This window comes from Sorex fumeus, unplaced genomic scaffold (assembly GCF_029834395.1).
Source record: "Sorex fumeus unplaced genomic scaffold, SorFum_2.1 ptg000098l, whole genome shotgun sequence".
In the NCBI taxonomy this organism is placed as follows: Eukaryota; Metazoa; Chordata; class Mammalia; order Eulipotyphla; family Soricidae; genus Sorex; species Sorex fumeus.
The window spans coordinates 75,430,400-75,454,977 of NW_026606155.1; the positions used below are offsets into that span (position 1 = coordinate 75,430,400).

Genomic DNA, 24,578 nt, shown 5'->3' on the forward strand with positions numbered 1-24,578 from the left:
TTTCTCTCCTCCTCCTCTTCCCCATCATCTGCTCCTTTTTTCCCTTCTTTTTCGTTGTTGTTCATTCATTTCTGCATTGCTATATAAAATGTTTTGTTTCCTCTGTCCCACTTTGTGAGCATTTATCATACATAATACTTGTGATAGATGCTCAATTAGTGGATATTAAATTGAGTCACAAATCAAGAGCTTGAAGAAAAGAAAAATAAACCACATTCAAAACAAAAAAGTAATCCTTCTCTATTAGAGACCAGCAACATCTTATCAGTATCTTAAGAAATCAAAAAGACCCTTTTCATAGGCAAAGACACAGCATAAGAAACTACTCAGGTAAAGAAAATACTCATAAAAAATACAAAATGACATTCCTGTAATATGTTTATGGAAACCTCATTCACTGCCTAAAATAGAAAACAACCCCAAATATCCAAAAAAGGAAAACATTTGCATGATGGACATGTAATGGAATATTATTTGATGAAAAGAATATTTGCAGAAAAGGAAAAAATATCTGAAATTCTTATGCTTAGTTAAAAAATCTGATAAAAATTTAGAACATTCCCTATGATTATGTATAAAATGCAAGTAAAATCAAAGCTAGTAAGTTAATTATTTGAAAATGGTAGCTTACTTTGGAGGTTATTGGAGGGAGGATGATAAAGGTCACAGGAAAACATTGTGGGTGATGGAAATATTTTACGACTTGTTTTGAAAAATGATTCACTGGATGCACACACAACAGAAATTCTAGTACTTATCTGCATTTGATGTTTAAAATAGCACTTTAAGAAATATAACTAGTACCTGTTACATGTTTGCTTGTAAATACAGATAATTTATTGTGTGAGACAACTAAATATGATAATTTAGGGAAAATGGACATATAAATTAAAATGAATTTCTCATAGCACAAATTATTTTTCAGTTTTTGTAACATAAAAATATTATTTGTATACATTGAATTTATTTTAAAACACATTTTAGACTGGGAAATATAACAGAGTTTAAGACATTTTTGTGACTTGTGGTTAATACCAATTTGATTCTTGGCGTCTCATATGGTCCCCACAGCATACCAGGAGCTATCCTTGAGCACAAAGCCAGCAGTAAGTCCCGAGAATAGTAAGGTGTGTCCTACCCAGCCCACCAAAACCCCAGTAAATAAAAATGGATTTTAGAGACCAATATTCTTAATGCAGAAAGCATAAGTTTCAACTCTTACCTGTTAGAGTTAGAGCTATATCTGCAAATTATGCCACCATCCTCCTTGTTATGCCATTCAAATTCAAAAATATTATTTTTGCTTCCTCACTTCTCATTTCAATATATCAATATTATCTTTGGCCATTCCTTAAAATAATCTTAGGTATAAATTATTTCTTTTATCTCCTGTTTTACTTTCTAGAATAAATAACATCATCTCTAATCATTAGTACTTCATTCACTCCATAGTTAATCTTCCTTCTGAGCCTACTATAGAGCTTTTACTAGGAACCATAAAATACTCTTTATTAAGTAAACCAGATAATTGTCTTTTTAATGTGATAAGATGGTGCTTTATATTTGGTCTATATCTAGCTCAGCTTTATTTAACTTTGTTTTTATATTTTAATTTCTGTTTGTCTACTACTATCTTAACACAATGGCATTTCTTCTCCTTTTTCTTCTTCCTTTTTATTCCTAGCACATCATTCCTTTACTGATTCAGGATTTTGATCTTGTCTATCTTCAATTCTATACATAATGGATTGATTGTAGATACTTAAATCTTTGTTGAAATTCCACCTCCTCAGAAAGCCACTATAGGCATCTCACTCATCATCTTTCTCATGTTTTCTCAGCATATAATAGCTCTCATCAATATCACATTTTTTTAAAAATCTCTAGTGTACTTGCTTTATTGTCTTTCTCCACACATTGAATAAAAATGCAGAAGAACATGTATTTTTTTTCTCATTCAGTGCTGTATTACTAGTACTATAAACACCGTGGCTCATTATATTAACATCTAAGATTGACCAAAATATAAATTTTACCATCATAAGTGAGAAATCGCTATTCTAATAGCAAATATAATTCAACATAATATTAAGTACCATAGAAGCAAATTCCCTGAATAAAAGTAATAGGGAAAATCTTGTTTTAACAAATCTTTATTGGCAATAAAATAGTGGGGTTTTTGATCTCCCTATTTTTACACATTTCATTTTATTGTTTTGTATTCTGTTGTTTCTTTATATTTATTGTCTAAGTGATATTCTTTTTTATGCTTCTCTAGCTTCATATATTTTTTACTATTTTCATGTTTTTGTTTGTTTGTTTGTTTGTTTAGTTCACACCTAATGATCCTTAGGGTTTATTTCTGAAATCACTCTTAGCAGTTCTCAAGGGACCATATGTGATGCCAGGGATTGATCTTGGGTTTGTCACATGCAAAGCAAGCCCTTTATCTGCTGTGCTATCTCTCCAGCCTCTATATTTTCTCAATTTTATTAATTGTCCCGTTCTTATATCTTTATCTTTATAACATAGTTTTCTTCTTTCTCCCTCTATTTCTTCCATTTCCCATAGGCCTACTTTTCTTTCACAAGTCTAGGTGCATATTAGGATGTTGTACTTCTTATGCATTGTGTTTCCTTTAAAAATTAAGCTTAGTAGTTTCTTCCCCTCCCTGCAACTTTAAGCACTGAAGTTACAAAGCTAATCATAGTACAGTTGTATTGGACATTCAGTCTTCGAGTATGAATCCTACCACCATTGTCATCTTCCCACCACCATTGCCCCTAGTATCCTGAACCTCAAGCCTGACCTCTTAGCAGGCACAATATATTTTTATTTTAAATTGCTTGTTGCAACAAAATGGTAAATAAAATTGCCAACAGATTGTTTAGTAAAAGAAAATCTGTAAAAAAATTTGTTAATCTCACAATGGTGTTATTAAAGTCATTGTCTGAGGATCTACTAATTGTTTTCCTTCATTGAACTTAGTAGGCTTCTATGCTACTTTCCCACCCAATTTACTGTGTTCCTACTGGGCTGTCGGTGTTGTACAATTTGAAGGTGTTGAATGCTCCAAAATCTGTAGAACAAGGGTGAGTCTTGGCCCACTTTCCTCCTTAGCAGGCCCCAGAGATTTCAGCTCAAAGCTTGATATAACTGTGAGTTTCATTGGCTTGGCATCTCTTCCCAGATTAGTTGTGAAACTGTGAAACTGAACCCTTTATATGGTGGAGGCTGTGGGGTGTGGATTGCTGCTCAGGCAGTGGTGTGGGAAGGTGCTGCACTCCCCCACTCTGAAAAAATTCTGGGTTTCCCAGAGTGTTCAACCTGAAAACCTTATGCTTAGTATTTTCAATTTTCAAAGAGAAAATATTTAAAAGAGAAGTCAAATGTATTAAAATTTAATTTTATTACTTTCTGTGATTCACAGTTCCTTTTCTTTTTTTCTTAACATTTATCAAAAATATTCTTAATCATTGATTTAGCAGAGCATTGAGAAAATAATTTCTAAAATAAAAAGCTGCATATACCCAAATTACTATAATATAGGACCTACGTAAGAGGACATGCCCCTAGAGGAGTTATTTAGAAAGAATGTTCTTTAACATTGTTTTTTTTTTCCAACTGGTACTATGAGAGAAAATTTTGTGAGCAATATATTTGTTTTTTTTTCCCTTATTTTATACCAGATATATACTAAATACAAATATTTTCCACCTACTTGACAAATTATTTTTTTTTCTTGTGTGTCAATTATTTCTTACAGATTTTACTACATTTCTCTTTTTGAATTGAAAATAATGTAACTTAATTTGGTTTCCAACTTACTCAGGTTTAATAATCATTCTTGCCAATATTTCATTTTCTGTTACTGATGGAATGCTAATTTTAGAATGCTGAAGTGACACAATTTCTCTTTAACTGACCTATATTTGAGAATTTGTGCCCAATCTCTGGTCCAATTCTCTGATTACATTTTGTTGGAAATCTAATAATTCCCACTGAAAGTTATAGCTTTATTAGCCTTCAAATTCCCAAAGTACTTTCATCACTGTATCACAAATTGGTCATGTATCTCAGTATAGATGAGGTCCTGTGTGAGAAGAGATATTTAAAACAGAGACAGAAAAAAAATCATCCATTGTTCTCTTCAGTGAAGTCAGCTTATGTGAGGGTAGTGTTGGATTGCTAGAAAGGTAACTGTTTTTTGGCATTTAAGAAATATTTGTAAGGAACTGAAAGAAAGATTGAAATAGATACTGCAAACCTTTGTGTGGGACATCTGGTATCTTAGAATGCAATAGAAAGAATTGTAGAATTTTACTAATATACAAGTTTGGAATTCAGTCAAAAATGCAATTTTTAACCTGCTCTCAGTAATATTGCTTCAATTTCTTCTACTGCTCAGATTACTTTGCTGGGGAAAGCTTTTATTAAATGCCAGTTATCTTGGAGATGATTTATTTGGTATTAAACTTACTCAAATCTAGAGAATGTTAGTTGCTAATGAGTCCCATATTGAACATATTCAGTGTAAGAATAGAAGCAGATATATGAAATTAAAAAGAAAAACAAGGCACAGAGAAAGAATCTGTCACCCTTAACCTTACAGTTTCTTAAAGATTTACTCTAAAAATACCTTCATTTGAAAAAGTATAAAAAACTTTAATAGTGTGCAAGACATATTCCATTGGAGTTAATATATAGAAACATTGACACTTTTATTAGATTTTATATGAAATAGAAATGATAAATAATAAGCCCATTAAATTCTTAGAAAAGAAAAAGTTAAAGGAAGAAAAATATACGATGGAATATACATATGAAAGATGGAGTAGGCAAAAGTCAATGTGAATGGTGCCATTTGTAAATATTTTTCTTTAATTTTGCTCCTTTGACAAGTGCATAATGAAATTATATTCATATATTCCTTTAATTGAAAATTGTGACCATAAATGAACAGTTAATAATATATTTGGATTTATGCATACAATAAACATATATCCTAACATTTGAGCAAATAGTAATTGTTCATATTTCCATTGTATTTTGATTTAATACTTTGTTGCTTTTCTTTTCCTTACCTTTGCTCTTACATTTTGTTTCTCTTTTTTAATTGGAATTGGAAGACCCTTTCTTCCTTTGTCTCTACACTGCATATTGTTTTTTTTTTTTGCTTTTTGGGTCACACCCTGTGCGATGCACAAGGGTTACTCCTGGCTCTGCACTCAGGAGATACTCCTGACGGTGCTCAGGGGACCATATGGGATGCTGGGAATCGAACCCGGGCAGGCCACATGCAAGGCAAACACCCTACCCGCTGTGCTATCTCTCCAGTCCCCCTACACTGCATATTTCAAAGCATTGTTTAAAAACAAGTGTACTGTGCAATTAAAAGCTTGTGCTATACTACTATAAACACTCTATAGTTGTGGTTGGGCTGGAGCGATAGCACAGCGGGTAGGGCCTTTGCCTTGCATGCAGCCGACACAGCTGACCCAAGTTTGATTCCTCTGCCCTTCTTGGGGAGCACCGCAAGCTACCGAGAAAATATCTCGCCCGCATGGCAAAGTCTCGTAAACTACCCATGACGCATTTGATATGCCAAACACAGTAACAAGTCTCACAATGTTACTGGGCCTGCTCGAGCAAATCAATGAACAACGGGAGGACAGTGACAGTGATATTGATATAGTTGTAGTTCAAGAATCTTCACATTTAAAATATTTTCATCTCAATACCAGATCATTTCAAACATGAAAATTCCATATAAATATTTTATTTGTATTATTTAATAGATTATTTTATCATGATGCTATGTAACTTTAAATTCTAAAATATAACTTCAATGAAATACTAGAATACTAATAAATGTTTCTATACCAATAAGTTATCAAGTACATTACATATTACACTTTTAATTGGAATATTATACAAATAAGCCTCATAATATTAGTGTAACAATGAAAAGGATTTTTTAAAATTTCAATCCTGCTGAAGTGTAGATATTCAGTGGACAAAAAGAAATATTTGAAGTATATAAGGTTAAAATATTTGGTCCATGCTTTTGAGGACAGGTGATGGCCACTTGTGATGTTCAGGGCTTACACCTCATTCTGGTCTCAGGGATTAGTCTTGGTCGTGCTCAGGGCCAGATGCATGTTTATTATAGAAATGGGGTTGGCCCTGAGACTGTGTGCAAGCAAATGTCTTAATTTTGCAACTGTCTGAGGCCCAAGCCAACATTCTTAAGTCACATACTAAGTATATAAATTCTTATAATTTAATATCTCAATAAAATATTTCAATAAAATTAGACTAACAGATACTTTTGAAGTTAATAATTAAGACACAGAACATTTTTTGTTATCTCAAAAGCTCTCTAAGCTCTCTTCATTGTCAATCCTCACCTTATCACTTCTTCAAATAAGAGCCTGACACCTTCATAACTGTGGTTAATTTCTTCCTTACTTGTAAAACTATTCAAATATCTCATGCAAGTCATTAAAAGATGCAGGACTGGTCATTCTACAGTCCCACTGATAGATCAGCATGGAACAGAAACAGACGAGTGACTGCAAGAACAAGGAGTTAGCAATTAGAAAATGTAGACAAATAAAGATAGAAAATACATTTTTGGTTATGAGAAAGTGATGATTAAATTAGATGTGGTATATATTCACTATGTTTAATTTGAGAAAGTCTATAATGTAGATGGATGAGATGGAAATAAATGGTGTATTCCCTGATACGCAGCAGGCAGAGGAGATGGAGTGGAAGAACAACACAGTTGTAACAGAATTCATTCTCCTTGGTCTGACCCAGTCACAAAACATTCAGCTACTCGTTTTTGTGCTGATTTTAATTTTCTACCTCATTATCCTCCCTGGAAATTTGCTCATCATCCTCACCATCAAATTAGACCCTGGACTCTCAGCACCTCTCTACTTCTTTCTGGGGAACTTGGCCTTCCTGGATGCATCTTACTCCTTCATTGTGGCTCCCAGGATGCTGATGGACTTCCTTTCTGAGAAGAAGATAATTTCCTACAGAAGCTGCATTGCTCAGCTTTTCTTCTTGCACTTCCTTGGAGGAGGGGAAGGGCTACTCCTTGTGGTGATGGCCTTTGATCGCTACATTGCCATTTGTCGACCTTTGTACTATTCAACTGTTATGAACCCCAGAGCCTGCTATGTCATGTTGTTTGGTCTGTGGTTTGGAGGTTTTATTCACTCCATTATCCAGGTAGCAATCATCCTCCGTTTACCCTTCTGTGGTCCAAATGAGCTAGATAATTTCTTCTGTGATGTGCCGCAGGTTATCAAGTTGGCCTGCACGGATACCTTTGCGGTGGAACTCCTGATGGTTTTCAACAGTGGCCTCCTCACTCTTCTTTGCTTCCTGGGACTTCTTGCCTCCTATGCAATTATCCTCTGCCATGTCCATAGGTCTGCTGCTGAAGGGAAGAACAAGGCTATATCCACATGCACCACGCATATCATCATTATACTTCTTATGTTTGGACCTGCCATCTTCATTTACACGCGTCCATTCCGAGCCTTGCCAGCTGACAAGGTGGTTTCTTTTTTCCACACAGTCATCTTTCCACTGATGAATCCTGTGATTTATACCCTTCGCAATCAGGAAGTGAAAGCTTCTATGAAGAAATTGTTAATTCGGCATGTGGTGTACTGAACAGATTTGACAAAAAATTGAGAAAGAGAAATTCTAGCTACAAGTCATTCATTCTTGTAACAAATACTATTTTTCATTGAGTGACCTCTTTTAGGTACTATTGTGAAGAATGGGGGAAGTCATACGTAAGTAGAGAATTAACTTGGTATATAAAATGGATATGAAAGGCACAATGGAGTGGTTGGAATATAATGAATATTTGAGATTTGGGAGTTAAATTTCATTACTGTATGGGTCAGTTAATTCATGACTTATGTTGAAAGATTTTTTTATCCTAATTGCAATAAGTATTGATCTTCATGTTGTGACTCACCTACAACTGTTTAATAGTTTAGAAAACCTCAAGAGTCTGGCCAGGAGCCAAGTGTTAAGGAAAGAAGGAGAAAAGGAGTTGAACTTTTTCCTACAAAGGATGCAGAAATATTGGAATCTGAGAACATTTCAAATACTAAATTAAATGTCTGACTTAAATTTTTTTCTATTAGTCCTCTCTGTTGCCATTTATACTTGCTATTTACTTAAAAGAGGGATACATCATAGTTGGGTGAGAAACAAACATCAGAATTTTCACATTCTCAACCATTGCAGTAGTAATATTGCTTTAATGTTGTTGTGTGGGGTAGAGCGATAGCACAGCTGGTAGGGCGTTTGCCCTGTGCGTGGCAGATCTGGGTTCGATTCCTGCATCCCTTTAGGAGAGCCCAGAAAGCTACCGAGAGTTTCCCGCCCGCGTGGAAGAGCCAGTACCCAGTAGTTTGATTACTGCAAATAAAGAGACCAGCAAGCTCCCCGTGGAGTATTCAATATGCCAAAAACAGTAACAATAAGTCTCACAGAGATGTTACTGGTGCCCGCTCAAGCAAATCGATGAACAATGGAAGGACAGTGCTACAGTGCAATATTGATGTGTACAGAATTGAATTTCAAGGGAATCAAAATTTTCTGAATTATGCTAAAACACCTCTTAGCTTCAAATGCTGACATTAAAGGTGTTCCTTGGTGGAAGCTAGCAGATGTTAGAGATAGAAGTAAATTCAGCTTAATAAAAGATGCTTCTATGTCTGACTCAGCTTGAAACCTTGAAGAAATCTGAATGATTTTATTTTTGTTCTAACTTCTGCACAGATAGAAAAGATTTGTTTCTAAAATACCAAGAAAAATAAAATGAAGTATTATTCTCTGTCCTACACTGAATTTTCAGTAGAAACTGTCAGGAATTAAAAAGTAGGACACTGTACCAAGAAAATAATGTGTATCAGTTAATGTGTGTAAAATAATAATGTGTAAAATAATAATGTATCAGCTGAAATATATGATGGGATTATCAGACAAGAAACAATAGAACTTGAGTAACATTTGAAATCTGAAGAAATTTCTAGATGAACCAAACAGTGGTTTGGATACTGCAAATAAAGATTACTAACGATTGTGAAGATAGATTAGTAGAGATAAAAATGAAGGATAGAGAAAAAGGTTGAAACTGTGTAGCGTAATGTCAGTTATTTTGGAGCAAAAGCAAAGATTTAATTATATTTGTAATTGTAATTACTGAAGAAGATAAGAGACTGGGATAAAGAAAATAGCTATTAAGGAACCCCCATATTTCATAAAAATGTCAATCCAGATACCGAAAAAATTTAGAAAAATTTAATCTATTTAAATACACATAAAACCATCTTGTAACTGGTGCTCACCAAACATGAACAGAAAATCTTAAAAGCAGTCAGAGGAAAAGAAACTGTTTAGAGTAAATGACAATAAAAATGTTGGTTAACATTTTATCTGAAACAACAGAAAAATTATTATTGAAATTACATAAAGTTCTGAAAGAACCAAATTTTCCTATTAGAATTTTATGTTCTATTAAAACAAGTTTTTTTTCATAAAATTTCTACATTCATAAATCTTCAGTTAAAATTTAAGGTTACAATATATATCATCTATTTTTATCTTGCTATTTTTCAGATAATGTCAAACAATATTTATATCTTTATTATTGTATACACTTACATAATATTTTAAATATCTTTAAAATGTTTAGTTATATACTATAATTAAGATTTATTTGCATATCTTCTATCTTGGATATTTATCAAATTTATTTATTAATAGAATATAATCCATAATCATAATTGCTGACATATTCATAATCTTTTTGAGGTGATTCACAGAGAACATAGTTAACAAAGAATAATAGCTGCTTTGCTCTTTTTTTAAAAATTTTTTTGGTGGCTCATGAACTCAGGAATTACTCCTGATGGTGCTTGGGGATGCTGGGATGCTGGGATGCTGGGAATCAAACAACCCGTGTCGGCCACGTGCAAGGCAAATGCCATAACCACTGTGCTATCATTCCAGCTCCTGTTTTGCTCTTATAAATGGTTATATGGAGATGGTGAACAGAGACAGTAATGCAATTTTACCGCTATATAATTTTTTACTCTTTTTGCATCTTGACTTCTTTGTTCATTGCGGTACCAGATTTTTCAGTTTTGATGAACATAAAACGTTTTTTCAAAACATTTTTTTAAAATTATGTATAAAAATCACAAAAATAAAAAAGAATAACATAAGTAACAATTAATTTGGAGAGAAAAATATAAATCATGTAAGCATGCCCATACTGTAAAAAAAATCACTTATGTATCACATTTATGAAAGCCTCTCAAAAAATCTTCAGTGACCACTCTTTAAATCAGTAATCTCTCCAATTCAGGCTTCGGTTTATTGTTACAATATTTATTATTTTGTGATGTTTTTGTTTGTGTGTTTGTTTTTCTTTCATCTTCGCATTGGACCATAAAATTCCAAAGATTAGGGACACCATTTGCATACTCTACAGTGTTTTTTGAGCACTTTCAATACAGGGTGCTTGTAGTAGTCACTCAGTGTTTGTTAAAACTGAGGCCAACTCTAAGGAGTGACAACAAACAAACAAATCCTTCCTCAGTAATAGAGATAAACAGTATCTTGTCAATTTTTTAAATTAAATTTTAGTCTTTTAAAAATTATTTTTTAATTTTCTCTTAGATTTATTTTTTTTTTACTTTTTTATTTTTTATTAGTGGAACACCATGTGGTACAGTTGTAGACTTACAAATTTTTGTGCTTGGATTTCAGTTATACAATGATCTTGTCAATAATTTAAGAAGCGTAAAAAGACCCCATTCATAGGCAACGAAACAGCCTGGGAGAAGTGCTGTTTTACAAAGCCAAAGAATCTATAGAAATTGAGCCAGCAGTACATACTGACTTTTCATTGACTAAGAACTTTATCATGTTAGTATTTTTTTTTTGTACATGCTATTTATTGTCTGAGGTCAAATTGAGGATAGAATTCTTAAAAGTGATCTGCTGTTCTTTGCCTGATTCTTTTTTCATAAGTTCTAAAGTAAAACTTTTACAAATGAATTTAAAAAGCCTCCAGAGATGGTTTAAATATTCATATTAATTTAATTTTGTGTATTAGAATGAACCTAAAGAAGTTAGCAAAATCCCAAATTATGGTTATAAATTGTAGAAAAATATAACATTTTTGGAAAGCCTTTGGTATCAATAATTTAACTTACTCAATGTATAGATATATACAATTCTTTCCCTTAGGTTTTTTCTAATCTCTTTTTTTCCTGCTTTCTGTTGTCCTGTATTTTGATAATTCTAACTTTCTCTGTACTTATTTTATATATATATATTACCATTTCTACTTCTTACACTATTTTGAGTTGAAAATAGATTGGACCAAATATGTATTGGCTATATAGTTTTACTTCACAAAAATATATGTTCATTATTTCCATTGTAAAATAACTCATAAGTTCATCCTCCTGTTAAAAGCAAAACAATAAAAATACGCTAGAATATAATTTAGCTGCACTTAATTGTTCTGATCTTAATTTTTAATTTTAATATTAAAATTAAAGAGTTCTTATCCTTGAACAGAAAACAAAAACAAAAATCGCAAATATTGAGGTTATAATGTATTTTTTTAATATTTTTATTAGTGAAACACTATGAGGTACAGTTGTAGACTTACAAATTTTTGTGCTTGGGTTTCGTCTATACAATGATCAAATACCCATCCCTTCATCAGTGCCCAGTTTCCACCACCATGGATCCCAGGATCCCTCCCACCCCCATTCCCCTCATCCCACCCTGCCTCTGTGGCAAGGCATTCCCTTTTGTTTTCTCTCTCCTTTTAGGTGTTGTGGTCTGCAAAAGAGGCATTGAGTGGCAATCATGTTCGGTCCATAGTCTCTTTTCAACATGCATCTCTCATCCTGGGAGTATCTTCCAAACACCCTTTATTTGGTGCTCACTTCTCTATCTGAGCTGCCCTTTCCCCTAGAATGCCTGGCTGGCCTGTAAGTCATGGAGTAATCCTCCTGGTACTGATCTTGGCTATTTTTGGGTATTAATCTCTTATTTTGTTACTTTATGTCCCCCAGATGAATGCGATCTTTTTATGTCCCTCTCTTTCTGACTCATTTCGCTTAGCATGATACTTCCCATGTAGTACCACTTGTATGTAAATTTCATGACTTCATCCTTTCTGACAGCTACATAGTACTCCATTGTGTAGATGTACCAAAGTTTCTTTAACCAGTCATCTGTTCTCCGGCACTCAGGTTTTTTCCAGATTCTGGCTATTGTAAAGAGTGCTACAACGAACAAACAAGTGCAGATATCACTTCGACTATACATTTTTGCCTCTCTGGGATATATTCCCAGGAGTGGTATTGCTGGGTCAAATGGGAGCTCAATTTCTAATTTTTTGAGAATCGTCCATATTGTTTTCCAAAAGGGTTGAACCAGTTGGCATTCCCACCAACAGTGAAGGACTGTCCCTTTATTGCCACATTGGCACCAGCATCAGTTGCTTTTGTTCTTTTGGATGTGGGCCAGTCTCTGAGGTGTGAGATGGTATGTCATTGTGGTTTTGATCTGCATCTCCCTGATGATTAATGATGTAGAGCATTTTCTCATGTGCTTTTTTGCCATTCGGATTTCTTCTTTGAGTAAGTTTTTGTACATTTCATCGCCCCATTTTTTGATGAGGTTGGATGTTTTCTTCTTGTGGAGTTCAACCAGTACTTCATATATCCTTGATATCAACCCCTTGTCAGATATGTATTCAGCGAAAATTCTTTCCCATTCTGTAAACTGTCTTTGTATTTTGGTCACTGTTTCTTTTGAGGTGCAGAAGCTTCTTAGTTTAATATAGTCCCATTTGTCTTTCTCTGTTTTCACTTGCTCGGCCAGTGGCATGACATCTTTGAAGATACCATTAGCTTCAATGTCATGGAGGATTTTTCCAACTTTGTCTTCAATGTACCTTATGGATTCCGGTCTGATGTTGAGGTCTTTAATCCATTTTGATCCTACTTTTGTACATAGCATTAGGCAGAGATCTGAGCCCAGTTTTTTCCATGTAGCAGTCAAGTTTTGTGAGCAAAATTTGTCAAACCAGCTTTCCTGACTCCACTCAATATTTCTGGCCCCTTTATCAAAGATTAGATAATCATATGTTTGGGAAGAGATGTCAGTATATTCAACTCTGTTCCAATGGTCTTCTGCTCTGCTTTTGTTCTAGTACCATGCTGTTTTAATTATTATTGCTTTGTAGTAAAGTTTAAAGTTAGAGAGGTTGATTCCTTCCATTTTCTATTTCCGAAGAATAGCTTTAGCTATTCCTGGGGGCTTATTATTCCATACAAATTTCAAGAGTGTTTGCTCTATTTCTTTGAAGAATGTCATGGGTATCGTAATAGGGATCACTTTGAATTTGTACAGTGCTTTGGGAAGTATTACCATTTCACAATGTTAATTATCCTGATCCATGAACAGGGAATATTTTTCCATTTCCTCATGTCCTCTTTTATTTCCTGAAGCAGTGTTTTGTAGTTTTCTTTGTACAGGTTCTTTACTTCTTTAGTTAAGCTAATTTCTAGGTAGTTAATTTTCTGGAGCATAACTGTGAATGGGATTGTTTTCTTCATGTCACTTTCTTCTCTCTCATTATTTGCATACATGAAAGCCATGGACTATTGGGTATTGATTTTATAGCCTGCAACTTTACTCTGCAGATCTATCGCTTCTAGGAGTTTCTTGGTAAAGGTTTTAGGGTTCTCTAAGTATAATATCATATCATCTGCGAATAGTGAGATCTTGATTTCTTCCTTTCCTACTTGGATGCCCTTAATCTTTTTCTTGCCTAATCACTATTGCAAGTACTTCCAGTACTATATTGAACAGTAGTGGAGAGAGTGGGCATCCTTGACTTGTCCCTGATTTTAAGAGGAAGGCTCTCAGTTTTTCCCCATTGAATGATGATGCTTGCTGTAGGTTTGTGATAGATGGCTTTAACTATATAAAGGAAAGTACCCTTTATCCCCAATTTGGTGAGGGTTTTCATCATAAACTGGTGCTGGATCTTGTCAAATGCTTTCTCTGCATCTATTGATATGATAATATGATTTTTATCTTTTCTTTTGTTGATATGATGGATTATGTGGATTAATTTCTATATGTTAAACCATCCTTGCATCCCCAGGATGAATTCCACTTGGTCATGGTGTGTGATCTTTTTGATGAGTTGTTGAATTCTATTTGCTAGTATTTTTTTCAGAATCTTCGCATCCGTATTCATCAGGGATATTGGCCTGTAGTTTTCTTTTATTGTGGTGTCTTTATTTCCTTTTGCTATTAGAGAGATATGGGCTTATAGAAACTGTTTGGGAGAATTTTTGTTTTTAAATTTCCTGGAGATGGTTTTTATAGTCTCTGATTCTCTGAGTGACCAGAGACTATAAAAACCAGCTCTCGGAACCACACGGCCACATTCGCGGCCATGCAACATCTTATTATGACATCTAATTTTCTCATTCCTACTTTGGAGAAACTGGCAGGCTACCGAATGTAGCCTGCCCACACGGCAGAGTCTGGCAAACTCCCCGTGGCGTACCCAATATGCCAAATACCAGTAACAATGATGGGTCTCATTCTCCTAAAGAGCTTTGAATATAATCTCAGGGCTAGGATGAAGGAGACGTTACTGGGGCCTGCTCGAGGCAATCAATAAGTAACCAGATGGTTGTGATTCATGATTCGTGAAATTTTCTGGAAAAGCTTGAGAAGAACTGGCGATAGGTCCTCTTTAAATGTTTAGAAAAATTTGCTAGTGAATCCATCTGGACCTGGACTTTTGTTTTTGTGAAGGCTTTTGATTACAGTTTCAATTTCTTTGATGTTAATAGGTCTATTCAGGTACTCTAGATTTTCTTGATTCAGCTTTGGGAGATTAGAGGAATTCAGGAATTTATCCATTTCTTCTGCGTTCTCTTGTTTCATTGCATACAGACTTTCAAAGCAGCCTCTGATGATCTTTTGAATTTCTTTGGTTTCTGTTGTGATATCCCCATTCTTATTTCTTATTTGCTTTATTTGGGTTCTCTCCCTCTTTTTTTTTGTGAGTGTTTCTAGTGGTTTATCTATCTTATTTATTTTCTCGAAGAACCAGCTCTTGGTTTCATTGATCTTTTGGTTTGTTTCTTTGGTTTCCATGTCGTTGATTTCTGCTCTAAGTTTTATGATCTCTTTCCTTCTACCAGATTTGGGCTCCCTTTGTTGATCCTTTTCTAAGATCTTGAGCTGTGAAGTCAAGTTGTTTATGTGTATCCTTTCTTCCATCCTGAGATATGCTTGCAGAGCTATAAATTTTCCCCTTAATATGGCTTTAGCTGCATCCCATAAGTTCTTGTAGCTCGTGTCTTCATTCTCATTTGTTTCCAGTCTTTTGATTTCGTCCTTGACTAACTTACTGACCGACTCATTGTTCAGCATTGAGTTGTTTAATTTCCAGGTGTTTGATTTGTTTCTCCGTGTCTGTTTGCGATTCTCTTCTATTCTCAGTGCATTGTGGTCTGAAAGATTGTTGATTCAATTTTTTATCTTCCTGATTCTATTGAGGCATGTTTTGTGGTCAATCACATGGTCTATTTTGGAAAATGTTCCATTCATATTGGAGAAGAATGTGTATTCTTTTGTTCTGGGGTGTAAAGCCCTGTACAGGTCTATAAGTCCTTTCTCTTTTATTTTTCTTTCAAATCCAGTGTTTCCTTGCTGAGTTTTGTTCTTGTAGATCTATCCAGAGGTGATAGGGCGATGTTGAATTCTCCAGCTACTATTGTGTTGCTAGCAATGTCCTCCTTAAAATCTGTTCGCAATTGTTTTAAGTATTTAGCTATTCCATTGTTAGGTGCATATACATTTAAGAGTGTGATTTCTTCCTGTTGTACGTATCCCTTGATGAAGAGAAAATTGCCTTTACTGTCTCTTCTAATCTTTTTCAACCTGAAATTAATGTTGTCGGATACTAGTATGGCCAACCCAGCTTTTTAGAGGGAGCTGTTTGCTTGCAGGATTGTTTTCCATCCTTTAAGTTTGAGTCTGTGTTTTCTTGCTCTGATTGTTCAGATGTGTTTCTTATAGACAGCAGATTGTTGGTTTCAGTTTCTGGATCCTTTTTACCACTCTGTGACTCTTGATTGGTGCATTTAGACCACGACATTTAGAGAGATTATTGTCATTGGACTTAGTGCCATGTTTGTGCTTGTCGGCTTTGGTTGTGTTTTTTTAAGTGTTTTCCTTCTTGTCTTACAGGAGCCCCTTTAACCCTTCTTTTAGATTTGGTTGAGTTTATGAAGTTCCTGAGCTGTTGTTTATCTACAAAATGGTGTATAGTTCCATCGAGTTTGAGCGAGAGTTTAGCTGGATAAAGTATTCTTGGTGAGGCATTCATTTCGTTGAGTTTTTTTTCTATATCCCGCCACTGCCTTCGGGCTTGGAGCGTTTCCTATGATAGGTCTGCTGTAAATTTAAGGGGTGTTCCTTTGTATGTGATTTCCTTCTTTGACCTTGCTGCTTGCAGTATTGTGTCTCTGTCCACATCATCCATCGTTGTGACTATGATATGCCCTGGAGTGTTTTTATTAGGGTCTCTTTTTGCTGGCACTCTTCTGGCTCCTTGGATCTGTATGTCTACATTCTTTAACTCTGGGATCTTTTCAGCAATGATTTCTTTGACTGTGACTTTCATTGGGGTTACTTCCCTGCCCTTCTGGTACTCCAATGATTCTAATGCTGTTCCTCTTTGCGTCATCCCCTAGGTCTCTGATTCTCCTTAGAGGCATTTTGAGATCTTCTTCTGTTGCTTGTTTTTCCCTATGGGATTTCTGTTGCTCATCTTCAAGCTCACTGATCCTGTCTTCAGCTGCACTCATCCTACTGCTAAGGGCACTTACTGAGTTTTTAATTTCGTCTACCAAATCCTTTATCTGTGACACTTCTTTTTGTAGTTTTTTTGTTTCTGCTCTCATTTCTTCCTATATTTTCTCGAGTAACTGTTCTATCGTTTCTTTCATTTCTTTTAGTTTTCTGGATATCTCCTCCACTGATTCTTTGAGTAGATCCTTGAACATCCTCTGCATTTAGTCTCAAAGTTCTTTACTGGAGAAAGCATATTTGTAGGTCACGCTGGTTGAGGATTCATAAATCTTTTCTTTGTCTTCACCTTGTAGTGGAGATTTGCACTGTTTCTTCATTTTTGTTTTGGTTGTCTAGTGGTAAAACCCTGGAATTCACTAGCACTGTTCCCTCTTATTGTGGGAAAGGATTCTGGATAAGGCCAGTTGATGGTGGACACCCTTCTCTCTTTCTAGGGTCTGAGCATCCTCTCAGGCCTTTTTCTTTGTCTTGTGACGGGCATCTAGTGAAGCTTTGTAGGAGGTGTTCTTTTAGTATTGGGTTTATACAGCTTCTATTGCGTACTGGTCTTTTGTTAGAATTGGAGTAGGCCAGTGGATTATTTTATTATAGTATAGGTGGCCAGAATATTTTCATAGATTTAGATGACAAAGGCTGGGGTGAGGGTCCAGAGTGCTGGTGGTGGGAAATGCAACGGACCAGTTGCCCACTGGAGAAGGCCACGCCCACTTTGCAGGGCCACGCCCACTTTCATGGAGGCCACTGCACCTACAATGATCCAGCCTGTCCAGATGCTAGTCCACAGACCCATTGCGGTGGGCGGCGCTCCCTGTGGAAGCGGCTGTAGCTGCCCCTGGCCAGGCCAGCGGTGGCAACTGGGTTTCTGGGTGCCGAGTTGGGGTGGAGAGTGCGTGCCAGGCAGGTACCTGTTGGCGGGGGTGGCGACTACATGGACTGGCGCTCCCTTTCGAAGTGGCTGCAGCTGCCTCTGGCAGGGGCCCAGTGGAGACAGCTGGGTTTCTGGGTTCCTAGTTGGGGTGTGGAGTGCTTGCCAGGCGGGTACCTGTTGGCGGGGGCAAATATTTAATCTATCTTTAGTAATATCTTTAGTAATTTTTAATATCTTGGTTTTATGCTTGAGGTAAGTGCTTCACTTACTTCATCTTCATTCTGGCCCTGCCTGCTTTCTTTTCTATATCAATAATTTCTAATTATTCTTTTCATTTTCCTATCTTTGAATTTTTATATGAATATAAATCAACTTATCGTAAACTCTACTTAATTATGAGCTAATTAATATGTTTGTACATCTGATTTTTTTGTCTCACTCACTGATAGTATTTTCTTTTCAGATTTCAGAATTAATGCACTTTGACATTATATGACACATTTAAAACTATTTTTCCATCACTATACTCTGGCATTTTCCCTTTCCTAATTTTGTTGCAATTCTAATAACTCCCTTTGGAAATATTCAGTAGGACTCTGGTAGTCTCAGATTTCTAAATGTCTTTCTCCATTCTGTTATGAATATGGTTTAAGATCCCCCCCAAATAATCCAAAGTTTCTTATGTGAACAGATATTTATGAACAATGACAAGAACAGTCAATATTTCATTAGCAATTGGAGAATGGCTGCTTTGTGAGAATTATATAAAACCCCAAGAGATTAAAATTTCTGGGGAGAGCAATTTATATTTACAAGAATCCAGAAGAAGAAGGGCAGTAGAGAAGACATTGGCATCTTTCTACTGGTTCACCTACTGCTTTGAAATGCAATGGACTGAAGGTCAGTATTTAGCTAGGAATGACCAGATGCTAAGGTCTAAATTCAGCAGTTGGCATTTTCTATCCTCTTTCTCAATAAATTTGCATATGCTTTAGGTACTTAGAGTTACTTTAATATTGGACAAAATCTTTCATTCTATTATCATAATTTAGTGAAATTATCTGCAACCATGGGAGAATTGACCTCTGTTGTTAAAACCAAAGAGCATGCAAATTACTGATGTTTTATTTTTCTTAGAAAGGGGTAAATGAAAGAGATAAAGATTATAAAGGGCAATAAAAGAAAATAAAGGAAGATTATGGTGTTTGGGGCAACATACTATTTCCCTCATTGCCTTACTTGTTATAATACTTCAGCTAGAATATGAGGTCTAAAGAAAAACAACAGAAGTCATACTTCGCAGAAAATTAGTCTCTTAAATTCCATATTCAGAATTTGAGATTTTCTTGGTCTATGGTTTTAATATTTACCAATATTAAATAATTATGTAATATTATTTATGTAATAATATTTATGTAATGTTACCTTTACAGAAAGGTACTTGTGAAACTGTGAAGAACTTGATAAAAACAGATTTATGTAGCCATCACCATTTAGTGTTTACCCAAACACATTGGCAAAAGATCTAGTGATGATGTATTCATTCAATAGGGCTACTTCTTAAAGTCTTAACATTTTCCAGGTTAATTTTAATTTAAACATACTTGAATGAGTTACTTATCACTATCATTTATTTGAACTAATATCATCTGTGGTAATGAACCCATTATTTTAACTGATGAAAATGCAGCTTTCTGAAAGTTAAGTAATTTTTCCAGTCATATAGTCCATTTCTGAGCCAGTACATTAGAATCAGATAAAATTATTCCAAATCAAGGGTATTTATACATAATTACATTGCTAAGAGCTGAAAAGCTCTTATGTAAGGAATTTAGTGGTAACTTAATTATCCTCTTTTATTGATGAGAATTTCCTGCATAAAGAGTTCTGCATTTAGCTAGTTTTTTTATTCATCAATTATCAAATTAGTACTAATTAAATATTGGGTCATGTTTTTCAGATTGATGCACATATATTAGAATTTATAAACTTGTTAATTTATAGTTTAGCAACTTTCAATATTTAATCAATAAACTCAGACATTATACTTAATTTTTGAATATTAATTTGTTTAGTTCATCAGAATGATAGTAAGGAGATAAACTTTTTGTCATAAAAGGCAAATAAATAAGTTTATCAGATTTACTTATATGTAGATAAATATGTGATGAAATAAAAAATTATAAGTGTTTCAAGTTTGATAAATTTTAAGAATAATTTTATTCAAGAACAGATGGTTGAGTACTAAATAATGAATGTACATCTTTATATTATAGCTCAAATGTTTAGAACAATGGAAAGCTTATGTATTTTTCATTCTTATTTGAAAGGGAATGATGTTTTTTTATTTTTTGTTTTTAAATAATGGCAAATTAGGCATGGAATCTAATGGAGTAGCAAAAGACGTGAGTGAAAAATAGTATAAAATAATAATGAAATAAAATGAGTAAAAGAAAGAACAAAATATAAAGAAAACATAGGAAAAGCAAATAAGAGAAAATGTGATGAAAAATTATTGGGGAAAGAACTACAAAGAGGAAAATAACTAAAAAAAAAGGCTATGTGTGAAAGGGGAAAAGAATGAGAAAATAGGGAAAAGAAAAGATAAGAAGCACGAGGAAATGTTTCAAAGAGTAAGGAAGTAGTCTTTTACATCATTAAATATTTGGCACCAGGTCTGACTGCAATTCGTACCCCTGTCATGCCAGTGTTACTTAAATGTGTTTGCAATCTAAGAATCAGAGTAACTCATGTCTCTACATTCCCCTTTCCTTGAACAGAGGTTCATGTGACCCTATGAGCATCCCTAGGATATTATATGGGGACCACAGGTGAAAGTCATGTAAATGGGGGAGGGGGACATTGCATGAGACAAGTGGCCAATTGGTAGGACAGGGTCCACAGGAAAGCTGCAAAGAGCCCAAAATCAGAAAAAAATCGAAATGCACTGATATCAGAGAGTATCATCGTTGCTGCAGTTCAGAGGATTCTATCTATGAATTAGCCAAAATGGTATGGAGGATTAGTAATCGAGACATGAATATTTAGACTTCTATTTTAGCCTTTTCTGGTATCATCTCACTAATTTGACTAAAATAGAATTAAAGTAGAATATTCTAATTTGAAGAGTTGTAATTTATAGATTCCCTCCCCCCCCCCCCCAAGAAAAACCTCTTATTTTATTTTATTTACAGAAATACTAATCTATTTATATATAGTCTCTGGCCTATGTCAACCACCAGTTCAGAATCATAGTTGCAGAAAACACCTATGAGAATGGAATATGGGAAGAAAATGAATCAAACCAGCCAAGTAGTATCTGTTAGATAACTGGGAAAAAAAGACAGACTAAAGAAATAGCTTAGTAGGCTGCAGTACATGCTCTCCATACAGGAGACATGCTATGTATACTTGCTAGTAATAGGGACTCTTGTATATCTCTTCATCTATATTGTATTTTTTTGTAGATCAGCAGTATTTTAATTAAAAAAAATTTTATGCCCATAACATTATTAACATGTTCCTTATATATACATTTATTATATAATTGCATTTATATTGCTATACTAATGTGAATTCTACATATTAGAATGTATTCTGATAAGAGTATTAAAATTTAGAGCTAATTACACATTCACAATTATGCATCTGTAATAAACATATAAAATAAAATTTTGTTTACATTTCACATTGAATTGTCACATGCTCCTTCTGGAATGAGCAGCTACCACTTATCAGACTAAATCTTAATATTTTTACACAGTAATTAGTACTTTTAATTTTATAAAGTTTAACTTCTCAGTTCTATAATGGAGAGATTTTCTGGTTATCAATTTTAATTTTAGTATTCAAGAACACAAAAAGCATCCAGTGAGAGTTGTGCTAATAATATTTAGGCTAAATAATGAAATATCCATCTTATCATGTCAGTCAGAATAAAATAAACAGTACTTTCATATTTTAAGCAATAAGTAGACATGTTTTCTTGTCTTTGAAAAATGGATTGAACTATAGGCTCTTTATTGTTATTTCCATTTGTTCTAATCTGATTTTATGAATTAGGATAGTTAATGTTTAAAGATTTTGAAAATTTTTAACATCTTCATTGCATATAACATTGAGATCAGAGAAAGAAGGAGATTATAGGCATACATAGTGCAAATTGAGGGGCATTACTGGCTGGAATTGCTATTGGATGGAGTGATGATTTCTCTCTCTAAGCAGTGGTGTTTAATGATGGATATGGCTAGGAGACTATCTTGAAATTAAGTGAAAAGTAGAGTTAGTTCTGAGATTCTGGTAACTAATTTATTTTTATTATCTTTTATTTTTTATTTTTTTATAAGTTTTTTATAATACTTCACAATATTTGATTACATTCAACATTCAAACACCAGTCCCACCACCATTAAACCTTTCCACCACCACATTTGGGTGTTTTCCCAAGACCCAATCCCTGCCCAAAACACAAACGAAAGAATATATTTTGTATTGTCTGTTATGAAGAACTGCTGAACATGCTTACAAAAAAGGGTTCATATAGAAAACAGTGTAAAGATTGTTCTATTTTGGTGGGAGCCATTAAGACATTCTATAGGATATCACTAACACATTGTTATGGTTTGGCTGATATGAGCTTTGGTATATATGTCTGAAAATATGTATATATGCATATATGTATATATTTCCCTTTATGATTTGTTACCTACTGTCTGAACCCCATCAAACATGATGTGGTAATTATGGAAAATTGGCAGGAAGTGTTTTATGATATGTCGTGCTGCCGCAAAAGCCACGCTGTCCAGGAATATGTTCACTAATATGTGAAGCTTGGCCCGAGTGTGTGGAAAGCAGCCTGGAGTGTGGCAGTGGTTGGATTATGGAGGTCGGCCGCTAGGGCTGGGTCCCTTGGAGCAGGGAGAGCTCTCACCCACCCCCGTCTGGGGCGCAAATTCTGGTGACTAATTTAGAGTCAGAGAAATGCAAAGATGTATGACTAGAGGAGGGTAAGATAAGAATCAACACAAGATTACAGAGCTCAAGACAGAGAGTTCACAGAAAAACACTGGGGTTTCTACAGTAAGTGAAGAAAGGAAATATTTAAATTTTTGCGTAGGTTGATGGTGAAGAGAGGGGTAAGAAAATAGCCGACCTTTAAGCAAAATACAAGTTGAAAAATGCAAAGATCTTAATTATTGGAGTTTTACTGAATCTCAGTCAAGGAACTTTTTATGACCCAGCAAGGTAGGAATCCTAGGGAGTAAGATGCCAAATTCTCAGAGTGGAGAATAGTTCTATAGAAACACATGGCTGAATATAAACAGGAGTGTGGTTTGTGAATAGTGTTTTTGTCTGCATTAAATCTGGCAAAGGAAAGGTTTGGAATTTGCCAAAGGTTTTGGAGATATCTTTGAAACATGTTATTTTTAACTGAAGTGATGAAAATGACATTTTTTAAACTGGAGAACTAGGGTTTAGAGGAAAGAAACAGTAATAACAATAAACTTTACTTCTTGATGTACTGCAGGCAGAGGTGATGGAGAGAGAAAATGGCACAATAGTGACTGAATTCATCCTTCTTGGTCTGACACAATCTCAAAATATTCAACGACTGGTCTTTGTACTAGTTTTAACTTTCTACCTCATCATCCTCCCTGGAAATTTCCTCATCATCCTCACCATCAAGTTAGACCCTGGCCTCTCTGCACCCCTCTACTTCTTTCTAGCGAACTTGGCCTTCCTGGATGCATCCTACTCCTTCATTGTGGCTCCCAGGATGCTCGCAGATTTTGTAACTAAGAAGAAGATAATCTCCTACAGAGGTTGCATCGCTCAGCTCTTCTTCTTGCACTTCCTTGGAGGAGGTGAGGGTCTGCTCCTTGTGGTGATGGCCTTTGATCGCTATATTGCCATTTGTCGGCCTTTACACTATTCAACAGTCATGAACCCCAGAGCCTGTTATGCCTTGGTATTTGGTCTATGGCTTGGAGGCTTCATCCACTCCATTATCCAGGTAGCACTCATTCTTCGTTTACCCTTCTGTGGCCCAAATGAACTGGATAACTTCTTCTGTGATGTGCCACAGGTTATCAAGCTGGCTTGCACGGACACCTTTGTAGTGGAGCTTCTCATGGTTTTTAACAGTGGACTGATGACACTCCTTTGCTTCCTGGGACTTCTCGCCTCCTATGCAGTCATTTTGTGCCGGGTGCGTGGTGCTTCCTCTGAAGGGAAGAGCAAAGCTGTGTCCACATGCACTACCCATATCATTGTTATATTTCTCATGTTTGGTCCTGGCATTTTTATCTACACTCGCCCCTTCAGAGCTTTCCCAGCAGACAAGGTGGTTTCTCTTTTTCACACAGTCATCTTTCCTTTATTGAATCCCGTGATTTATACTCTTCGCAACCAGGAAGTGAAAGCTTCCATGAGAAAGCTGTTCATCCAGCGTGCAGCCTGATATCAGGGAAAAGTTATAAAAACCAAGGGTGTAGAATTTTATCTATAACTAATTTATGCATGCAGAATTTACCTATACTGCATTTAATGAATATCTTATATTTTGTTGAAACTATTCTAGGCACTGGGAGGAGTTTCTTAATGAGACAGGCATGGTGACTTCTCTTTAACTTTTGAGTTGAATTGGATTAGATAGTTATCACAATAGACAATAAAAAGCACAGTTTCAGGAAAAGGCAATCTTCTGAAGGAATTAAAAAGGAATATGGAGACA

The 24,578-nt window shown here is 35.0% G+C and overlaps 2 protein-coding genes across 2 annotated transcripts; both read left to right on the top strand.

Moving 5' to 3' along the window:
• Window positions 1-6,765: 6,765 nt before the first annotated feature.
• On the top strand, window positions 6,766-7,695 carry LOC130041995 (olfactory receptor 4N4C). Its single transcript, XM_056134333.1, has one exon. It carries the CDS (start codon window positions 6,769-6,771, stop codon window positions 7,693-7,695), a length of 927 nt encoding a protein of 308 aa, XP_055990308.1. The 5' UTR covers window positions 6,766-6,768.
• A 15,686-nt stretch (window positions 7,696-23,381) lies between these two features.
• LOC130041997 (olfactory receptor 4N2) lies at window positions 23,382-24,305 on the top strand. The gene has a single exon (XM_056134336.1). It carries the CDS (start codon window positions 23,382-23,384, stop codon window positions 24,303-24,305), a length of 924 nt encoding a protein of 307 aa, XP_055990311.1.
• Window positions 24,306-24,578: the final 273 nt, after the last annotated feature.

Coding starts and splice junctions, on each gene's coding strand:
- LOC130041997 (XM_056134336.1), top strand. CDS start 23,382: ATGGAGAGAGAAAATGGCACAATAGTGACTGAATTCATCCTTCTTGGT.
- LOC130041995 (XM_056134333.1), top strand. CDS start 6,769: ATGGAGTGGAAGAACAACACAGTTGTAACAGAATTCATTCTCCTTGGT.